Source organism: Planococcus citri, chromosome 3 (assembly GCF_950023065.1).
Source record: "Planococcus citri chromosome 3, ihPlaCitr1.1, whole genome shotgun sequence".
Lineage (NCBI taxonomy): Eukaryota > Metazoa > Arthropoda > Insecta > Hemiptera > Pseudococcidae > Planococcus > Planococcus citri.
In genome coordinates this window covers 69544918-69567626 of record NC_088679.1, presented here as the reverse complement: position 1 = coordinate 69567626, position 22709 = coordinate 69544918, and the positions used below count along the sequence as shown (strand labels likewise).

The 22709-nt window shown below is 36.8% G+C and overlaps 1 protein-coding gene across 4 annotated transcripts; it reads left to right on the top strand.

Annotated features, from left to right (window-relative positions):
- The first annotated feature begins 1212 nt into the window (after nucleotides 1–1212).
- LOC135838578 (heat shock 70 kDa protein II-like) lies at nucleotides 1213–9768 on the top strand. 4 transcript variants are annotated; one of them, XR_010557436.1, is made up of 7 exons: nucleotides 1214–1423; nucleotides 1494–1703; nucleotides 1851–1999; nucleotides 2073–2282; nucleotides 2359–3712; nucleotides 3861–3967; nucleotides 4377–4832. XR_010557436.1 is itself a non-coding variant. In XM_065354260.1 (7 exons), the coding sequence occupies exons 2-7, from the start codon at nucleotides 5921–5923 to the stop codon at nucleotides 8430–8432; spliced, it is 2043 nt and encodes a 680-aa protein (XP_065210332.1). In that variant the 5' UTR covers nucleotides 5674–5814; nucleotides 5916–5920; the 3' UTR covers nucleotides 8433–9768. The 4 variants fall into 4 exon arrangements, 3 of the variants coding, with proteins under 3 accessions (XP_065210333.1, XP_065210332.1, XP_065210331.1); XM_065354260.1 differs by lacking the exons at nucleotides 1214–1423; nucleotides 1494–1703; nucleotides 1851–1999; ... (2 more) ...; nucleotides 3861–3967; nucleotides 4377–4832 and adding exons at nucleotides 5674–5814; nucleotides 5916–6122; nucleotides 6263–6414; ... (2 more) ...; nucleotides 8210–8316; nucleotides 8416–9768; XM_065354261.1 differs by lacking the exons at nucleotides 3861–3967; nucleotides 4377–4832 and adding an exon at nucleotides 8210–8310 and having other exon boundaries at nucleotides 1213–1423.
- The last annotated feature ends 12941 nt before the right edge of the window (nucleotides 9769–22709 follow it).

The window sequence follows — 22709 nt, the reverse complement described above, 5'->3', positions numbered from 1 at the left end:
GGAAAACCGAAAATGTTGGCTTGTTTTTCAAGTCCATTTTGAACTTATAAAAATCAGTGAAAAAAATTGACGAAGGCCCCTCTTCCATGAAGGTCCTCAAATGCAATTTCAATGAAGAATAAAGTAAAATGATAAAATCTTATTTGATTTTCTGTTGAAAAAAAAAAATGTTAAGGGCAGATTCCGATTGCTTTTTTCAAAATTATTTGAATGGAACATTTTTTTTTTTTTTTAAATCAGAATTAAGTAAATTTATTTTGGAATTTTTAATTATTGTCCAAATTTTTCAAGTATCATTTTTCAAAGAACAATGAACTACCTACGGAATATTATAAATAATAATGTACCAAAAACCCCTTGTAATATTAAACTTTTTGCTGAAGTTGTAAGTTTTTTTTTTGAGAATCATCTTTTTTGACTTTTGAAATTTTGAGATGCACAGAACGATAATCACAATAGTAATTTACAAAATTTACACAAGCCCCGAAAAGCCCTGATCACAGTTTGGGTTTTGGGGCTCACGTTCAGGGCTTGGTTTTCAGAGGAAAGGTTTCGGGCTTTGGGCCAGGGCTTTGTAGGTTACAGTTTTTACGGTTTTGGGGCCTGGACATTTGGGCTTCAAGGAAATAATCAGGGCTTTTTCAGGTTTCGGATCCTGGTCCTGGGCCGGGCCTCATCCCTGTCTAAGTGGACTACATTTTTCTACTCCTCAGTGTGAATTTAATTCAACCCTAAAAAAGTCATTTTTGAAAAAAAGTGACTTACCTGGTTCTTTCCGTGGACTCTTCAAGTTCATTCTGTCATTTAATCTTTTTTTTTTTTTTTTTTTTTTAATCGGAAACGCGCTTTTAAAATACTGTATAGGTAAGATAGGCTATTGTTTTTGTGATTTAAATAAGAATGATCTCCCGAATATTCTTGAATCATATTGAATGGACGCTTTCTATCACTTGTATGCGATTGGTAAAACCGGATGGTGAAATTTTTGAATTAGAACGTGCAGTGAATGAATTTCGTAGACTCAACAAATTCTTAATTAAAATCAAATCCTTCGTCTATTATGTCAAATAATCACCTGCATGAAATCGAAAAAATTACTTGAAAGAGAAAAATGAGTACGAATATTATGAGACGATATACTACTACTACTACTACTAGACAAATCGACTATATTGTCTATATTGTCTACTTACGTACACTTGCATTAAATACATGCGCAGTTACATCTCTGTCTTATCGCTAAAGTCGTGATACCGGTTTGCGTATTCAAATCTCTTCTGAAATGAAGTGCAAATAGTGCAATGCATTCGTTAGAACTTAAAATTGTGATAATACTGCGAGAGTGATGAAAAAACGTGTTTCATAATCTAGTCAATATACGTATATATTCGTTGCAATCGTCGCGTAGGATTTCAGTCAGCTGGTTGGTTATTTTACTCATTTCAGTTTACTTCTGTATAGTGAATTTTAACGTTGGTGCGTATTTATTGCAGAAAAAATGGAAAAAACTCCAGCTATTGGTATCGATTTGGGTACTACGTACTCGTGTGTTGGTGTTTTCCAACACGGTAAAGTCGAAATTATTGCTAACGATCAAGGTAACAGAACCACGCCGAGTTATGTCGCTTTTACAGAGATCGAAACGCTAATAGGAGATGCGGCGAAAAATCAGTCAGCGAGAAACGTAAACAATACCATTTTCCGTAAGTTTCAAATTTTCTCCTCGTATTCGTTACCTACAACACGATTGATTACTAAGTAGATACCTATTACCTTTTACGTTATTTTTCTTCATAGAATATGCAATTTGTTAGGTACCGACTTAATTGTTTTTTAATTCCTGTGTGCAGATGCCAAAAGGCTTATTGGTCGTAAATACGACGATGTCACCGTTCAGGCCGATATAAAGCTATGGCCTTTTAAGGTTTTTAGCGAAAATAACAAACCAAAAATCAAAGTTGAAGTCCAAGGTACTTTCAAGACCTATTTCCCTGAAGAAGTAAGTTTTGAAATTCACATATTCATGTACCTACCTACAAAGATTGTACCTAACTGACTCGATTTATCCACAGATATCGTCGATGGTGCTACGAAAAATGAAAGAAACCGCCGAAGCTTACTTGGGTAAAAAAATTGAAAATGCTGTAATCACAGTACCCGCATATTTCCACGATTCTCAAAGGTCAGCTACAGTTGATGCGGCCACAATCGCAGGCTTGAACGTATTACGTATAATTAACGAACCTACAGCTGCCGCCATTGCTTATGGTCTAGACAAAAAAGTTCGTATCATTTTAGTGAGCTTTTTCTATTAACTTGACTAATCATCGATCGATTAATGTGCTTGGAATTCTGCAGGATTCCGACGAGCAAACCATCTTGATTTTCGATCTCGGTGGTGGAACATTCGATGTCTCCATTCTGAATATTGAACGCGGTGTTTTCGAAGTAGTCTCAACTGCCGGCGATACTCATTTGGGCGGTGAAGATTTCGACGACAGGATGGTCGATCATTTCGTTCAAGAATTCAAACAAAAATACAAGAAAGATCTCACCCAAAACAAGAGAGCCCTACGACGTCTGAGAACTGCCTGCGAACGAGCAAAGAGAACTTTATCATCGTCAACTCAAGCCAGCATTGAAATTGATTCACTCTACGAAAGTATCGATTTCTACAGCTCCATCACCCGTGCTCGTTTCGAAGAATTAAACGCAGATTACTTTCGAAGTGCCATAGCATTGGTTGAAAAAGCTATCAAAGATGCTGAAATCAGTAAAAAGCAGATTAATCAGGTCGTTTTAGTTGGTGGTTCGTCTCGCATTCCGAAAATACAAAAAATTCTACAGGATTTCTTCGATGGTAAAGAATTGAACAAAACGATCAATCCGGACGAAGCTGTAGCCTATGGAGCTGCCGTACAAGCTGCCATTCTAAACGGCGATGCATCGGAAATAGTACAAGATGTGGTGCTACTTGACGTTACGCCGTTATCGCTGGGTATACGTATCGGACTTTTTGATGAAATGAGTGTGATCATCAAACGAAACACGCCCATTCCAGCCAAACATACTGAAATTTACGTCACAATGTACCATTTTCAAACCGCTGCAAAGATTGCAGTTTATGAAGGTGAATACGCTATAACGTCGAAGAATTATTTGCTTGGCGAGTTTACTCTCACAGGTATTCCTCCCGCACCTGCTGGCTTAGCTAAAGTAGATGTGACGTTCGAAATTGATGCCAACGGTATCTTAAATGTAACTGCTGCCGAAAAATTAACTGGTAATGCAAATCAAATTGCCATCATGTACAATAAAGGTCGTGTCGGTAAGGAGGAAATTGATCGTATGATCGAAGACGCAGAAGAATCGCATGTAAAAGAAGCGAGACGCAAGGCGGCATTAGCTGCAAAACATTCTTTAGAGTCGTACTGTGCCGACATGAAGAGCACCGTTGAAGAATTAAAAGATAAAATCGAAAAATCCGATAAAGAGATAATTTTAAAAAAATGTGAAGAAACTACTCTCTGGTTGGATTGGGATCAATCATCTAAAAAAGAGGTATTCGAAAGTAAATTGGAAGAATTGAAAAAAATATTCGATGTAATCATTTCGATAGCCAAGCACCCTGATGAAACAAACGATAAATATTGTACGAAATATTGAATCTTTCCAAAGACGCCAACAAAAAACAGATTCAGAAAGCTTTCAGGTAAATTATCGATAATATTTTCCGTAATTTTCATTTTATGAATGCAGCCATGTCTGATTGTAGAAATTGAAAATTAGCTTATATTATAAAGATTGCTATTCATTCTATTAATTACGTATTACGTATTAATTTTTTTTAACGTTTATAGGAAAGTCGGTTCAAAATATCATCCCGATAAATACAAAGGAGACAAAGAAATCGCGAATATGTATTGGTTATTCATTTCGAAAGCGAAAAATACTATCATTAATCTATGTAGGTACCTACCTATAGTATGTATGTATGTACCTATGTTAGCGTGGATCGCCCAAAGAAAAAGTCGACGAATTTTGATCAAATTCAGCAGAAATCTTCATTTCGAGTGGATAGTTTCTCAGAAAGGATTTTAGCTCCGGAGCAGTTCCTAAGAGGGAAGAAATGTCCCCTCTTGAGTATCCATTTCTCCTCTCCTTTCGGAGTTGAAATTTTTTCTGAAGAACTTTCAACTCGAAATGAAGGTGTCTGCTGAATTTGGTAAAAATGCGCCGACTTTTTTCCCACGATGCACTATCCACTCTTAATGTATGAAGAAATGTTGTAATGAAAATTGAAAAATTAATCCAATTTTAAACTAATCATTAATATACCTACTTCTTTTTTCTTTTTTTTTTTTTTTTTTTTGCAGTAAAAGGAAGAATCTGAAGAAGCGCAGAATCTAGATAGCCTTCATGAAGATATCTGTGATATTCGGAACTCGAGAAATTCAAGAATAGGTATTAGGTACCTTCCAACTTTCATTGTTTAGTCTCCGATTTTTGTTTTAACGCTATAGTTTTCAGTTTCATGTTTAATTCAAAAACCTGTTTGTTGATTTAATTATTATATAAATTTATTTATTATACTTATGGCTCACCTCTTACTCTTAGTGGAGCTTAAATCAATAGTATATTATTGTATCTGTGATGATTAGATTATAAGTTACATATTATTCTTATTGAGTATTTTTCTAGGATACCTAGTACCTAAAGTTCGTACCATACTGTATATTTTTTCTTTCGCACCTATTTGTTCACTATTGTTTTTGTTTTTATTTTTTTTGAATGGGTGATCGTATTTGATAAAGTACGTTTCTATAATAAATATGTTGAACATTTGTTATCCATGATGACGTTTTTTTCTTTGCACGTGAACGTATTACTTTCTTTCAAGTTTCAACCGGTTTTCATTCTTCATTCATTCTGATTTCTGTTTAAATCCATACTCGCGAGTCAGTCGACTGTTTTTTTGGCTGGTGGCCTTTCAAGAATTTGATATTCACTGCAATTTGATTATTGGTTGATTGATGTAGCTTGGCGAGCCGATGAAATGAAAGACAACTGCATATCTTCGTATTTTTATGCATGTAACCAAAAAAGTGACAAAACATGGGCAATACATTTTTTAATGCGAAAAAATCACCGAAAACCCCAGAATTTTTCGTTTTTAATCATCAAAATCTAAACTTGAACTCGATAGAAAGTTGTATGATTTTAGAATAAAGGAGGAAATTTAGGCAATTACTGTACAGAACGTCCTTCTCCCAATTTTTACCAAAAAAAGTAAACTACAAATATTTTACAACTTTTTATTTAAAAAAAAAAAATTGGTAATTTTGGGTCAAAAATTAAGAATTTTTGCGATTTCATTTCTTGCAATAAAAGCGAGACTTCTGACAATTTCACCAAAAGAAAGGTCTGTTTAGCAATTTTTGGCAAAAAAATAAAATTCTTGACAATTTTAGACAAAAGGCAATTTTTTGCAATTTTTACAGAAAAGTGAAAACGAGACTTCGACAATTTTCAGTCAAAGTTGAAAAAAATGCAAGACTTCGACAATTTTTGCAAATAGCAAGACTTTACACTGCATACTATTTGGCAATTTTATTTTTGGCAAAAACTGTAATGTAAGATGCGGATGAAGATAATATCTACTCGCACGTCGCACCTGATTGGGTGATAGTATAATGACTTAATGACTAAACTAATCAGATGGCAAAGTGGTTTATGCTAGTGCTATCTATGTATTAGCTAATTAATTAGTGATAGTGATCGTACTGATCGTCAGGGAATTCGATTAGCAATTAGGTAGTTAATTTTTACGTGTGGTGAATTGTGATTAGCTTATGAAATAGAGAAACCATATTAATTTGAGAATAATTCTGTACTTATACTTATATGTATGATAGATTCAATGGATTCTCCAGCGATTGGAATAGATTTGGGTACAACGTACTCTTGTGTTGGCGTCTTTCAGCATAATAAAGTGGAAATTATCGCCAACGATCAAGGTAACAGAACTACGCCGAGTTATGTCGCTTTTACCGAAGTCGAAACGCTAATAGGAGATGCGGCGAAAAATCAGTCAGCGAGGAACGTAAATAATACCATTTTCCGTAAGTCTCAAATTTTCTTCTCATATATTCGTAACTGACATTAACATGATCACTATTACCCATTGGCATTATTTTTCAAGAATACGAAAACGAAATTGATTATCTAGTTATTTTTTTAATTTCTACGTATATACCTACAGAAGTCAAGAGGCTTATAGGTCGTAAATTCGACGATGTCACGGTTCAGGCCGATATGAAGCTATGGCCTTTTGAGGTTGTTAATGATAAGAAGAACAAACCAAAAATCAAAGTTGAAGTCCAAGGTACTTCTAAAACCTACTCTCCTGAAGAAGTGAGTATTGAAATTTTCAAATTTATGTACCTATACCTAGAGGTTGTGCGTTTCATACCGAATTGACCCGATTTTTCCACAGATATCGTCGATGGTGCTACGAAAACTGAAAGAGACCGCCGAAGCTTACTTGGGTAAAAAAATTAAAAATGCTGTAATCACGGTCCCAGCTTATTTCAACGATTCTCAGAGATCGGCTACAGTTGATGCGGCCACAATCGCAGGCCTGAACGTATTACGTATAATTAACGAACCTACAGCTGCCGCCATTGCTTACGGTCTAGACAAAAAAGTTCGTATCATTTTTAGCGATCTTTTTCTATTAATCATCGATCGATTAATGTGCTTTGAATTCTGCAGGATTCGGGCGACCAAACAGTATTGATTTTCGATCTTGGCGGTGGAACTTTCGATGTCTCGATTCTAACTATTGATAGCGGTGTTTTTGAAGTGATCTCAACTGCTGGCGATACTCATTTGGGCGGAGAAGATTTCGACGACAGAATAGTCAATTACTTCGTTCGAGAATTCAAACAGAAATACAAGAAAGATCTCACCCAAAACAGAAAAGCCTTACGTCGTTTACGAACCGCATGCGAACGAGCAAAGAGAACGTTATCGTCGGCCACTGTAGCCTCTATCGAAATTGAATCTCTTCATGATGGAATTGATTTTTATAGTTCGATTTCTCGCGCCCGTTTTGAAGAATTAAACGCTGATTACTTTCGAAGCGCCATAGCACTGGTTGAAAAAGCTATCAAAGATGCTGAAATCAACAAAAATCAAATTGACCACGTCGTTCTGGTAGGTGGTTCGTCTCGCATTCCGAAAATACAAAAAATTCTACAAGATTTCTTCGATGGTAAAGAATTGAACAAAACGATTAATCCGGACGAAGCTGTAGCTTACGGAGCTGCGATACAAGCTGCTATACTAAACGGTGATGAGTCGAAGATTGTACAAGATATCGTGTTATTCGACGTTACTCCGTTGTCGTTGGGCATTGGTGCTCAAGTTGATCATAAAGATATGTTTGTGATAATTAAACGTAACACACAGATTCCAGCAAGGCATACTGTAACGCGCAATTCATTGATCGATAATCAAACCCGTTTTATTTTCAAAGTGTACGAAGGCGAGCATGCCTTAACGAAGGATAATCATTGGCTTGGTCAGTTTGAGCTTACTGGTCTCCCTCTCGCACCTGCTGGCAAAGCTAAAGCCGATGTAACATTTGAAATCGATGCTAACGGTATATTGAATGTATCCGCCATCGAAAAAACGACCGGCAATAACAACCAGATCACCATCGCATACGATAAAGGTCGTCTCAGTAAGGATGAAATTAAGCGTATGATCGCAGACGCTGAAGAATCGCATGTCAAAGAAGAAAAACGAAAAGCGGTATTAGCTGCAAAACATTCTTTAGCGTCGTACTGTGCCGACGTGAAAAGCACCGTTGAAGAATTGAAAGATAAAATCGAAAAACTCGATACAAACATAATTTTGAAAAAATGTGATGAAACTATTCTCTGGTTGGATTCGGATAAATCAGCTGAAAAAAGGGTATTCGAAAGTAAACTGGAAGAACTGAAAAAAATATTCGACCCGATCATCTCGATAGCCAGGCACCCCGATGAAACAAGCGATAAATATTACGAAATATTGAATCTTTCCAAAGATGCCAACCTAAAACAGATCCAGATAGCTTTCAGGTAAATCGTCGATGATACCTAAGTAATTATTTTATATAAGACTAGATTCGCAGAAATTGAAATTTTTTAAATCTCGACAGGAAAATCGGTTCGAAATATCATCCCGATAAATACAAAGGGGACAAGGAAATTGCGAATATGTATTGGGTATTTATTACAAAAGCAAAAAATACTCTCATCAATCTAGGTAGGTGTATATGCTTATGTAAGAAGTAAATATTGCAATGAAAAATTATTCAATTCTGAACCGATCATTATTATACCTACTCTATTTTTTTCTTTGCAGTAAAAAGAAGATTCTGAAGAGTGCAGAATGCAGGTAGGTAGGTTGTGTGAAACATCTGTGTAATTTGGAAATCAAGAAATTTAAGAATATCTACTGTACCTATTTCTCTTATTTCAACGCCATATTTTCCAATTTCGTGTTTAATTCGGACACCTGTAAAGTTTTTGAAGCGACTTGACTTAAGTATTGTGTTTTATCCCATATCCCATTCCCTGTTGAGAATTTCTACGTATTTAATCTTGTCCAATTTGTTGATAAATGATTATTGATTTCTAATTATACTTAACCTAACCTATTTTAACTCATGTCTCAGTGGATATTAAATCGATAATATCATACCTATTTGCGATTAGTTTATAAGTTACGGTATTCTTATCGAGTTAATTTTCCTTGGGTACTATTTTTTTAATATACTTATACTTATTTGTACTTGCCTACTTTGTTTGTTTGTTGTTGTTTTTTTTTCGAAAAGACAGTCCTATGAGGTATGCGATTGAATAAAGTGATGTTGCTGTAGTCTTCCTCTTCACTAGTTTGGTGGCTGATTGGGTCTTTGGTGATTGGCCACATCTTTTCAATATTTCAAAATTGCACAGATGAAGCCATCAATCCTAAAGTGGATAATGTGTACCTATTCAATTAAAAAATTAAGAGGAGCCAAGTAGGGATTTGGTAGGTTTGATAATTTATAAGGGAAGGTTCAACATTACTATAGGTAATTGTAGGTAGGTACTCATCGAAAATAGTTGTGAGAGTTGTGACCCAAAAAATTTTCAATCGAGTTGATTTTATACCATGTTCAATTCTCAGCTGAAAAATTTCAACGCTTTTGTCACTTTCTAGTTTCTTTTCTTGAGAATGTTGTTGAGTGAAATGAAATGTTCAAAAAGCAATAGATCGTACGAAGTTTGCTTTTCATTTTATTTGAACAAATAGTTTGGGTGATCAGATTTAGCTTAAATTTTTTCACTTTATCCAACAGGGCATAAAAACCGGATGAATATCACTATCTCGGTTTTGGTTTTACGTTTTTTGAAAAAATAAATGTTTTGGTTGCGGTTTTTAAAAAATGTCGCTCTCTTTTTCCCGGTTTTGATTGAATTGCTGACGCTAAAAATGAAAGTTGGATCGGCGGTATTTTAATGCGTAACTATGAAACGGCACCTCCTCCGCCATAATTACGCCAATATAGCTAGAAGTAAAAGTTTAAAGTTAGATTGTGATGTACTTGTTATAACTGGCAACGTTGCTTTATGTATGTATCTTTTCAAAGTAACGGTTTCGTATTGAATATATGTATTATTACCTTTCTGTCATGTCAACGAATATGTTATTATACGCCCTGAGAAAAGATGTCTCGTAGTTTTTATTACAAAATACTTCTTAAATGGTAATAAAATGCTCACAAAGTACCCGGTACACTAGTGGCTCCCATCCGGTGGGCACGATTTTCTTATAAAAAGTGCGATTTATTTCTGTTTTATAAAAAACTATTCTACACGATTGTATCGTCGTAAGTTTCCATTGTTCGAAACCGCGTGTGCAACTTTATTTTCTTATAAAATTCGCGACAATTTATAGAAATGATTACGTAGTTCCTGATCAATTAGAAATAAATGTTACTACTCATTCCAGTAAGTGTAACCTGTTTTTCGTGAAATATTGCACCGGAAAAACGTCAAAATTCCGCGCAATATTGTATCAGATAAGTCGCTTTCAAGATCAATCACGCCGAATCAATCTCCAATCCTCAAGCTACGCAAACGCGAAGTTCAACGTGTAGAAATAATTAAGAAAAGTGTTCGTAAAACAAAGAATGTTCCAATAGAAATAATCAATCCTAGTGTTGAAGTTTTTGAAGATTTTTATACGAATCAAATCCGAGCATTGTTTGAAAACCTCCCGTTTCCAAACCTAGCCGAGTCAGTACGTGAAAACTTGTCGGAAATGGCTCTGACCGAAGAACAAATAAATACTAAGATCGATGATAAAATCGCCGCAGCTGAAGCTCGAATTAATAATCATGTTACTAAAACGATTACCGATGCGACGAAAGATTTGTTCCAACAAATTTCTACAGCTATGACGACGGCGATAAATAACAGAATGGATGCTGAAATGGCCGAGTTCGAAGTTCCACCTCAGCATATCCAAGTCACGTTACCTAATGAACAGAACTTCATTACCTTATTTCCGAACTCTGGTATAGTCTTCGATGAGCAAAATAAACACCACCCGAATCGTTTCCTTGGTCAATTCGAAAACTACATGTCGCAAGTGCAGCTTACCAACGAAATGACTAAAATTATTATGTTTAACACAGCCGTAAAAGTAAACAATGATTCGTGGAGCAGTCGTAGTAAAAATGCGAGAACCTACCAGGATAGCCGAAGAATATTTCTCTCAGTATTCTGGGATGAAGCCTGTCAAAAGGCAGCTCTAGAAGCGTTTAGTAATGAAGCTGCGCCGACCGACTACTCTATTACAAAAGTAATAGAAAGAGTTGAATTATGGTACCCAACGCTGACGAGTATGAAGAAAGTATCACCTAGTGAAGCAATAAGCAGTCTTTACGATAAAATACCACCGGAGTTTCAATATAAAATCTCGAGTGAAGACGTAAACTCTTTCGAACAACTGATTGCCAAATTAAACTCGCTGAAACAGCTGGCTGCCTCAAAAATCTGTAACGTGACCAGCTGGGCTAAACAGTTGGAAATTCCTCAGCGAACGACTCACCAGCGAAATGACGATCGCACGTTTCGCGATTATAGTGGCGGTATTATGCAAGACGAGAATGGCAAAACGGGCGATGATCGCGGTGGTTATCGTGGTCGATGGAATAATGGAGAATATCGAGGTGGTTATCGTGGAAGAAGCCGTGGCTATCGAGGTGGCTACCGTGGCGGATATAGAAATTATGACAACTATGATAACAGACCATATGGTGACAAATACGCGAAGATTCACGTCCATTATCCGAACAACAAACTGGTCAAAATGGTGGCCAAAATGCTACGCAACAACAAGCACAAAATACTACTTCGAATCCTCCGCCAAGCCAATCTCTACTTCAACGACAGCCTCAAGCAAATGCTTCAACATCCGGTAATTCGTTTGCTAATGGTCTATTTGGCAGTCAAACCGGAGCTGCTCAACAGAATTCTTTAAACTAAGTCCTGACTCGTATTCCCGTCCAAGAATAAACCTATGTAAACTAGAAATAAAAAATTGTAAAATAAATTATTTTGGTGATAACATCGCTCAATTATTACTTGGTAACGGGAGTATACGTATGCCAACCTTGGCAAATATTTTTATGACGCTGAAAAATTTTAATCTATCCAATCAAAAGCTGGTAATTTCATTCGGAGAAGGAGAGTTAAACGATGATCGAATTCCGTTAAACTATATCGCATATTGGGTTCAAAAAATCTGTAACCTAATAAAATATCAAAAACCCTCATCAACCTTGGTTCTGTTTCCGATTCTGCATCCGGCGACCAATAAAAAACCTCGTGGTCATATTCAGAGATATTTACGTATTCTATCTATTTACAAGAAAAATATCTATCGTATGAAAAACACCAGGCTGATCACTGAACTATCGAAGCATTTTATCGTAACAACTGGGCATCGAATGAGAACAAATAGATCTGGAGTTATTAATGTTGTAAAAGGGAAATTCTTCTATAGTAATAAATTACATGATTTATTACCTAGAGATGATAACAGTAAAATATTACGATGCCAGTTCGAAGAAATATTGCAGAAATACAATATGATCCAGTCTGAACCTGAAAAGGAAAAATCATCGATAGAAATAAATAAATAAACTACCTACTATGTCAATACCCGAAGAAGAAGAAGTCGTACCTGAGTCCGTAGCGCGAATTACTCTCAAAAAATCGCCAATTCGTGTAAAATCACCGCCAATATTACGTAGAAAAGTATTCTCGCCATCAAAGAAAAAACTTTCACCAATAAGAAAACCAAAAATTATCCAAACATGCGAAAACAACGACGAAAAAATCAAAATCTGCGAACCAATCACTGAGCAGCATCCGAACGGTGAACCTGAGATAGAAAAACACGAACATATTAACGTTAACTGCATTATAAATCATAATAATGCCGACGATAGCATCTCATCGGAGGAATCGCTTGACTCTTCGGCATCAATGAAAACAGTAGCCACTTGCAACTCACCAGCTAATCTGAGTATCGAAGATGAAATTGAGTTGACATACGATCTATATAATGTTCACTCCAACCAACAGCTAGTACTCTATCAACATCCTGCAGAAAAACAAGCATTAACTATCGAAGAAATTACTGATGAAGTTATAGAAATTAATAAAATAAAAACAATCGAAGCGAATGAACAACCTAAACATCCGCAAAATACAAGTGCTATTCCGTTGAAAATTGAGACTGAAGACTGCGTCGTTTTACTTGATTCCGGTGCTGACGCAAACGTCATTGATCAGGGCACACTCTTCATGCTGCATAGAAATCATCCAAATCACGTTGCTTTCGAACCTGCAAAACAAATTGCCATTGTTAAAGTAGCCAATGGTAACGAAGAAGAGTGCCTTGACCTTATGGGCGTCGTACAGTTTAAATTTAAAGACTATAAAATCAACGTAAAATTCCATGTAATGAGAAACCTACCAGGCAAAATTCTTATCGGTCGGCATGCTATGAAAGACAACAATATAGATACTGAGTTTGGTCCAATGAGAGCAAAATGTGAACGTGGTGGCGTGATAGAATACATTGATTTCGTAATTCTAGATAGGTACATCAACATCCGTAAAATTCATATACGTTTAATCGATAAAATAATTAAACCAATCGAACCTGCGAAAGATACCGGTGAAATTCTTCGTAAAAAGCTCCTACGAAATGATAGAAATATTCAGCTATCAAACGAACAACAACAAATCGCTTTCCAACGTTTAAATCCGCACTCTCGTATATTTCGTGACGAAATTGGTCGTTACAATGGTGATCCAGTGGTATTCAAGTTCAACGTTGATAAAGTTCCCAACTTTAATGGTAGAAATTATATCCCAAGCGTTCATATGCGCGAAAAAGTGAAAGCTGAAATGCACCGGTTAATTATTAACGATATTATCAGACCATCGAATACAACTCACGTTAATAATACTATAATACGTACCAAATCCAACGGCTCGCTTCGTATCTGTCTAGATCCAGAAGAACTGAACAAATATCTAATTCCAAACTACAATGAACCACCAAATTCGGAACGTTTGGTTCACGATGGTAAAAAGAAAGTCTACCGATCAACGGGTGATTTTAGCTCTGGATTCTGGCAAGATCCACTCGACGAAAACTCGAAAAAGTACACCGGATTTAAGATGGACGGTGAAATCTGGGAATGGAATGTAGATCCATTTGGTACTGTCGTCGCTATGGGCGAATTCATTGATCGCAGACGAAGAATGTTTTACGGCCTTCCAGTGAAAATGTTCGTTGATGAATTCTTGATTGAAACTGAGACATTCGAAGAGCACGTCCAACTGCTCGAAGAAGTATTTCGGCGAATCAACGAGGCGAATATGACGCTAAACCCGAGCAAAACTAAACTATTTCAGAAAAACGTTGATTTCCTTGGCCACGTTATCGGAGAAGACTCTGTGAAAAAACAAGATCAAAAAATGGAAAAATTACTACGTTTTAGAAATAAATTCTTCAATAAACGCCAAAACAGAGTTATTCTACCAACCGTCACAAATATCAAACAATTCACCGGTCTGACAAACTTATATAGAAAATTCATCGAAAATTATCAGACAATATTAGAGCCAATCACGAAACTTACCAAGAAAGATGTTCCATTTGTATGGGGAAAAGAACAGTCCGATGCGTTCGATCAACTTTATGAAGCTTATCAGCAAAAGTTCGAGTTAAAAATGCCAGATAACGAAGAACCATTCTACATAGAAATTAGCGTCGAACCAGCCACTGTGAATGCAGTCTTGTATCAAATACTCGAAGGAGAAAAGCATGTTGTTATGTTCGTGTCGTCAGCGCTGAAATCACACGAAAAAAATTATTCCATCATCGAAAAACGAGTATTTGCGCTCGTTAATGCGTTAAAAAAGAACAGAATGTGGCTCATCGGTAGAGAAATTCATGTTCCAATCAGTTTAAAAACAGCAGTATCAAAAATAAAAGACGCATCTGAACTCCATGTTAAAGCAGCCGGCTGGTATCTTTGGACGAAACACCTCAACATCCAATATACTATATCTAAACCTGACCATAAATTATTCAACTCACCTCCGTTAGAATTGATCAGGACCGAAGAAATAATGGATATTTTAGAAATAAGAGTCCAAATAAAACAGGATCTCGAACAAGCGCTTTTTCATCTATCAACATGGCAAAATGATGATCCAAAATTAAAAGCTATTATTAACACATTAAACGGTCAAATTGCAGATAAAATCAAGTTTAGAGGAAAGAAAGCTGTAGCAAAATACGTTGAAAACATCAAAGAGAAATATACAACTGATTACGGCATACTATATCGGACAACTGGAGAATATCCATTACCTTATCTTCCAAGTGCGCTGCTGAGAGAAACTGTTGAATATTTGCACGAATGGTACGGTCATCTCGGGAAAAATAAATTGATTGACATCTTTAATAGAACTTATTACCATCCGTCGGCTGAAAAACATATTGCTTTTATCGTGAGTGTCTGTATTGTCTGCAAACAAAACAAAGTTTACGGATTAAAAAAATATCCAGAGTTTGCTAAAGTTACAGCAAATGATATCGGAGAAAATGTTAGTGTGGATCTTTATGGTCAATTGCCAAATCCACTGGGTCTTCCTCGTGCTATCGTCGTCGCTAAAGATGTATTTAGCAAGAAAGTATATCTAATGGCGCTTAAAGATACGAAAACAGAATCGGTCTTACCTATTCTAACACGAATCAACGATGATATGCGAGCCCATGGTCACAAATTAAAGCGAATCACGACTGACAACGGACCACAGTTTATATCGAATCAGTGGAAAGACGAGTGTAAGCGATTGAAGGTGGAATGTACATACGTATCTCCGTATAATCCTCAGTCATCTACGGTGGAAAGAAGCATGCGTGAAATTGGCACTCAATTGAGAATCTATTTAAATGAAAATAGTAACAGTGAAGACTATACTCACGAAAACTGGCATTATTACGTTTCAGCAGTAGAAAAAAATCTCAATATGGCTCCTTCGGATTATGGTCTTAGTCCATTTGAAATATGGGGCATTCCACAGGATGCACCGAAGCCGGAAATTATAGAAACATTTCGTCATGACATCAATAAACTATTAAAAAAAGCAATAGAAAAAATCAGTACCTACGAGAAAAAATATACTACATTCGATAATCTACCAGATACTATGCACGATGGCGAGTTGTATATTGATAAAAGTGGATTTCTATGGGCAGCTACTGATGGGGCATGTAAAGCCAACGGAAGCGACGATGCTATCGCTGGAATTGGCGTTTGTTTTAAACCAACCAGCCGGTATAATATTTCACAACGATTAAATAAGCAAAAACCCACGAATAATTTGGCCGAACTCTACGCGATAAAAGAGACCATATTAGCTGTGCTATGGAAAACCGATCACCGAAAATTAAAGATCTTGACTGATTCGTTATACGCCAAACAAACTATCGATAAAACACTCGAGTACGAGCTAAATGAATGGAAAAATGCATCAAGGAAATTAGTGGCTCATAAAGACCTTCTTTTACAAATAAAAGAACTAAAAAGCAGAATGCGTTATGTAGAAATAATTCATACAAAAGGTCATAAATATGACTTTACGAACGTAGTAGCGGATAAATTAGCGAAGCAAGCTGTCTATGGCGATGATCGCGAAGAAATCTTGAACTTACCTCAGGAAACTAAGCGTGAAAAAATCCATAAACTCATTCGATTGAAACAGCTAGAATTATGGATCATTCAAGAACAAAAATTCAACGAGAACGACGATCCAGAGAAGAGACTCCAAGAAGGAGATCTAGTAATGATTTCTACTCATCTACATAGTAACGCTGACAGATTTTTAGCCGGTAAATTCTATCCGAAACGCATTGGACCATTTATAGTGGAAGAACAAGTTGATGTCAATTGCTATCTAGTTAGAAATTACAAAACAGAAGAAAACGACGATATAAAATTTGTTAACTTACGCCAAACGACTATTTATGCGAAAAAAGAACAGGTTCAACTGCTCGAAGATAACGTCAAATATACCTCACCATTTGATAAAAGAACTTTTCAGCAGCGGATAGATGATCGGAGAAAACTCGAATTGGTACAGCAGGATGCAGAGTCTGAAAGCGATTATCTCGGTTGGAATGATGAGCAGACAAATCCATCTAAACTGAAACAATTAAAAAATATTATTCAAACGAAGAAAAAGAGAGGTCGTCCACCGAAAGAAAAACCAACGAAAAATGTACTTACTATCAACATGATTGTTTCTAATACGCCGATACCGATCGAAAACAGCTACACTCAAGAATTAATGCGAATCGAAAAAGAAATTGGCGAAGACGAATTATTCAAAAAGGCCACCGAAGTTAGAAAAATTAAACACGAGCAAAATATTTCAAATTCAATCCGCCAACTTCTGAGAAACAAGCTACACGAAGAAATGTCCAAGGAAGACTACCATCGAGTAGTCAGAGGTTGGAATTAACCAAAACGTCACTCATCCGAATGTAACTGCCTAAAACGCAAAAACATCAAAAAGCCAAAAATCATCTGATAAGAAAAAGATAAAATCACCGGTTCTAGAATTCTAAAGGAAGTGCGTCGTAAATTCATTCTCTCGTTAATGTGTTTGATGTGTTTAATGGCTATTCTCTAGTAATTTCATTACGTGCGTTCTCTATTCGATAAAAGTTAATTGATGTAATAATTGCAAATTCAGTTCTATGAGTGTCGATCTGCGTTGCTTTACGGTGGTGTTTTAGAAATAAATTACTACTTTATTCATTACGATGCGTCCCGTTTCATCAATCTCTCGAGTGGCAGACGGTCGAATAGTTCGGAGCTACCGGTATCACGATGACCGTAACTCCTACAGCGAGCGGTCAATCAACGACCTGAAGACCAAACTGAGACAAAAATCCGATATAATCGGGGAATTAAAAGAACAAAATAAATCCGCCAACCGGAGAGCGGAAGATCTACAAAAACGCATCGACGAACTGGAGAAGAAAACGAAAAACCTTCAGTCCAACAGAGTTCCTCTATCTGAATACCGAAACGAAAAGATTATTGCCAACCTGTCGGAGCAAGTTCGTCTTTTAGAAATAAAAATACGTGACCGAGACTACACTATCCGATGTCTCAAAGAGGAGAATATAGAGTCGTCCAACATAATCGATATGGAACGGGATGAACGGAAGCAATACCAAAGGACGCTGCAAGAAGAAAAAGATCGTCAGAATGAGGAAACTGAACGAGTTCGACGTCAATTACAGGAATCCCGAAAGCGAAATCTAGATTTAATGCGGCAGCAGACTTATCTTCAAAACGAGAGAGACGAATCGATGCAACAGTCAACAGTGTTATCGAGGCAGTTACGACGCATCTCCAAATATCTTACCGGTACATACCACTCAGAATATATCGTCACAGGGCTGTTATCAATCAAACAAGTGAACGACAAACTGTATGCCCATTTTAACAATAGCAGGATGCTCGGTGATAGTTTTGTTGCGTATCTAATTCGTGATGCCCTTATGGAGAATGGCGAAAAATGTATTCTAGAAATGGTTGAAGGAGTTAATATTCGCTATAATATGAAACACTTCCGTGAATACTTAGAAATAAACAACAGAACAGACAGGACATGTACGACTAGCTTCGGTTGGCTTGATATTCAAGACGGTAGAATGACCGACGATAACCTGAAAAAAGAAATCTACGCGATCCTGAGAAAACTGAAATCGAAATACGAAATCGTCCGACTTATTTTGCTTCCGCATATCGAAAACGTCTTAAAGATCCAATACGCACAGCCATATGAGTTTCAGTCGATCGTTCAACGGAATGACGAACGGCTAACCTTCTTTAATACTACGCTGATCAATGCAGCGCGAGATATATCAGACGAGACCTGCTCAATCATCATACGAGACATCGAAAACATCGATCAAAACTTCGTTGGGTATAAGTTCTACGTAAAACCCAATTCAACAAAAATATTCTTCCATAATGAGTATACAAATGCAACTCGACTGAAGCTAATAGATGAACCAAGGGCTCTTCTTGACGATTAATTCGGTCATCGGTGACTCTCCTCTCTCAAAATATGGTATCTTTATTATTGTGTTACTTACGAATTCACACAGCTATATCGAAGTCTTCAGCTGTGGTTTTCTTTTATTATGTGTTCTTTCATCTTTTTATAGTTATTATTTCTATTACTATCGTTGTTTTGTTTCTCTTTATTAATCATAAGTTCGACTGAACGAAATTGTTTTTTGTGTTCTACAAGTGATATGTTGTTTCTTACTATTATTTTTTTATTTTTCTAATGTGATACCTCTAGGATAATCGAGGCAAATTCCCTTAATTATTGTTCAGTATTTTGTTATTGTTTTTTTTTTTTGCGACTCGACGTATTATAAAAAGAGTTGTATGAATAGAAATCAAGACTACTTCTTATAAGTTAATTTGTGATACTTTTTTTTTACTTATTTTTCTATTCGAGTGTTTTTTTTTACTAGTCGAGTCGGGGCAGGGGGTGTCTGTGGAACTGTCCCTCTTCTCGTGCCTCGCGCCGAGACAGTTGGGGCAGTGAAACGGCACCTCCTCCGCCATAATTACGCCAATATAGCTAGAAGTAAAAGTTTAAAGTTAGATTGTGATGTACTTGTTATAACTGGCAACGTTGCTTTATGTATGTATCTTTTCAAAGTAACGGTTTCGTATTGAATATATGTATTATTACCTTTCTGTCATGTCAACGAATATGTTATTATACGCCCTGAGAAAAGATGTCTCGTAGTTTTTATTACAAAATACTTCTTAAATGGTAATAAAATGCTCACAAAGTACCCGGTACAACTATAATAAAGTATTGCTGAGAAGCGAACGTTTTCTTTTTGTGAATATGTCATCGTAATACGCGTACCGAATCCTAGTCCTATCCTATGTATTTCCACGTTCTCGAACATTGAACATATCTAAATTTCACTACACTGCACTCTGCAGTACACCCCTAGTACACCTACCCTCCACTCTTCAACCCTTAACCTGGGTTCCAGACCTTCCACTGTCCTCCCACCCATTCGTTTCACTTTCTCAACTTGGACTTTGCCTTTCTTTCAACTTAGTCCAGGAAAAATAACATTCCATAGGGAAAATTGATGTAGCAAGCTGAATTTTGGTATACTGGTTCATTTTTGTGTGCTGAACACGAATCCGATGAGTCCCCGCGCGTCCCTGGTGAGCGTTCTCCCCTATTGTGGATCTAAGCCCCCCAAAATCAGTTTTTTGCGATTTTCTCCGCCGCATTGCATTTTAGCGAAAATATGTCAACAGGTAAAATAATCTACGTCAAATTCCCGATCTAGTGATATATCAACTTTCCTTCTACCCCCAAGGGGGGTGGAGCTAGGACCGTTCAAATGAGAGGGGGTTTCTAAAATGCTATTGACGCTGGGGAGGGGTGAAATTTCCCCCGACAGCGTTCGGGTTGATACTAGCATGGAAGGTGGGTATCATTGAGAAACTTCCACTTGAAAAATTTCAGATCCCCACCCCTTCCCTTTTTTGGGGGACCCCCCTTTTTCTGAAATTTCAATAACACTTTTCTCAGCTCCATTTCAACCGATTTTGAAAATTTTTCTGGAAGTTATGTATAACCTTAGTAGGTATCCCCAAAAAAATTTTTAACCCCCTCCCCCCATATTTACCCCTCAAAATGACGTTTTTTTCATTTTTTATGCCTATATTAACAGTCAAGATTACGAGGTACAATTTTGGAAACACGTTTTTGGATGTATTTTCGGCCCCCAAACATCATAATTATACTTTTTTTTTAGAAATTTTTGATTTGATGCGCCGTGGTGAAAAATTGGAAGAATGTGTTTTGGGGGGTAGGGGGTGAAAATAAATGGGAATTTTGAGAAAAATAACTATTAATGAGTAGGGTATCGTTTTCATATGATTCGATACCGCAGAGCACGAATATGACCTCAGATTTTCTGCTACACTCACCTACGCCTCTCCAGAGCCCCTCAGCTCCCCTCAATTTTCACAATTTTCGAAATATAGTTATTTTGATGATGTTGGCGTCGTTTTCATATGATTCGATACCGCTGAGCACGAATATGACCTCAGATTTTCTGCTACACTCACCTACTCCTCTCCAGTGATGAGTTGATTTGGGGTTCACCCCCTCCCCCCTCCCCTTCATAAAATCATTATTTCCATTAGGTACACGAGTGAAAAAGGGCGATCGTATGTGTTATGAAATAAATTTGTATTATGACTATTACAGATTAACACACTCGACCATTATCCTCCCCCTTTGTTGGATCCCTGCCCCCCTGAATGATTTTTTAGTCATATCTGTCATATCTAATTCAGTTTTATTGCTATGGGACAATTACATAAGTTCATCGTCATTGTATATAAAATTTCTCGTAGAATGAGCTACAGCACATGGCTCCCCCCCGGGGGGTGGACCCTTGAATTTTTTCTATGCAGAAATCGTAACAAATCTGTATGTGTATAGATACTGTGTAGGTATGAGGAGCATATGTGGCGTATCTATTTCACAGAACGTGTTGGAATGGATACAGGAACATTAATATCACACAACACAGGACCCTTTGTTAACAAACCATGATGAACGAGTCGACGATGCAAAAGACAATAACGACGAAAAATGTGATGACAACGATATAAATGATAGCGATGACGACGAAGATGATAGCGATTATGACCTCGAAAATGACTATTACAACTATTCCAGCGACGAAAGTTATACCACAGATGATCACATTAGTGAGTGATCATGACGATTAAGTGAATCACAAATTAATATTCTTTACTTTTTTTTATAAGTATTTCGTTACCATATTTTTTTCTTGTGATTTTTTATGTAGGTAGTCATTGAATTATAAAATACATACTCATACATACTAAGTTACAGTTATCATGAATAATTATTATGCCACATATGCTCAGCATACCTATACAGTCAAGTACACATACAGATTTGTTACGTTTTCTGCGTGGAAAAAAAATCAAGGGTCCACCCCCCTCAAGGGGGAGCCATGTGCTGTAGCTTATTCTACGAGAAATTTTATGTACAATAACAATGAACTTAAGTAATTTTCCCATAGCAATGAAACCAACATCATCAAAATAACTTTTATTTCGAAAATCGTGAAAATTGAGGGGAGCTGAGGGGCTCTGGAGAGGGGTAGGTGAGTGTAGCAGAAAATCTGAGGTCATATTCGTGCTCAGCGGTATCGAATCATATGAAAACGACGCCAACATCATCAAAATAACTATATTTCGAAAATTGTGAAAATTGAGGGGAGCTGAGGGGCTCTGGAGAGGGGTAGGTGAGTGTAGCAGAAAATCTGAGGTCATATTCGTGCTCTGCGGTATCGAATCATATGAAAACGATACCCTACTCATTAATAGTTATTTTTCTCAAAATTCCCATTTATTTTCACCCCCTACCCCCCAAAACACATTCTTCCAATTTTTCACCACGGCGCATCAAATCAAAAATTTCTAAAAAAAAAGTATAATTATGATGTTTGGGGGCCGAAAATACATCCAAAAACGTGTTTCCAAAATTGTACCTCGTAATCTTGACTGTTAATATAGGCATAAAAAATGAAAAAAACGTCATTTTGAGGGGTAAATATGGGGGGAGGGGGTTAAAATTTTTTTGGGGATACCTACTAAGGTTATACATAACTTCCAGAAAAATTTTCAAAATCGGTTGAAATGGAGCTGAGAAAAGTGTTATTGAAATTTCAGAAAAAGGGGGGTCCCCCAAAAAAGGGAAGGGGTGGGGATCTGAAATTTTTCAAGTGGAAGTTTCTCAATGATACCCACCTTCCATGCTAGTATCAACCCGAACGCTGTCGGGGGAAATTTCACCCCTCCCCAGCGTCAATAGCATTTTAGAAACCCCCTCTCATTTGAACGGTCCTAGCTCCACCCCCCTTGGGGGTAGAAGGAAAGTTGATATATCACTAGATCGGGA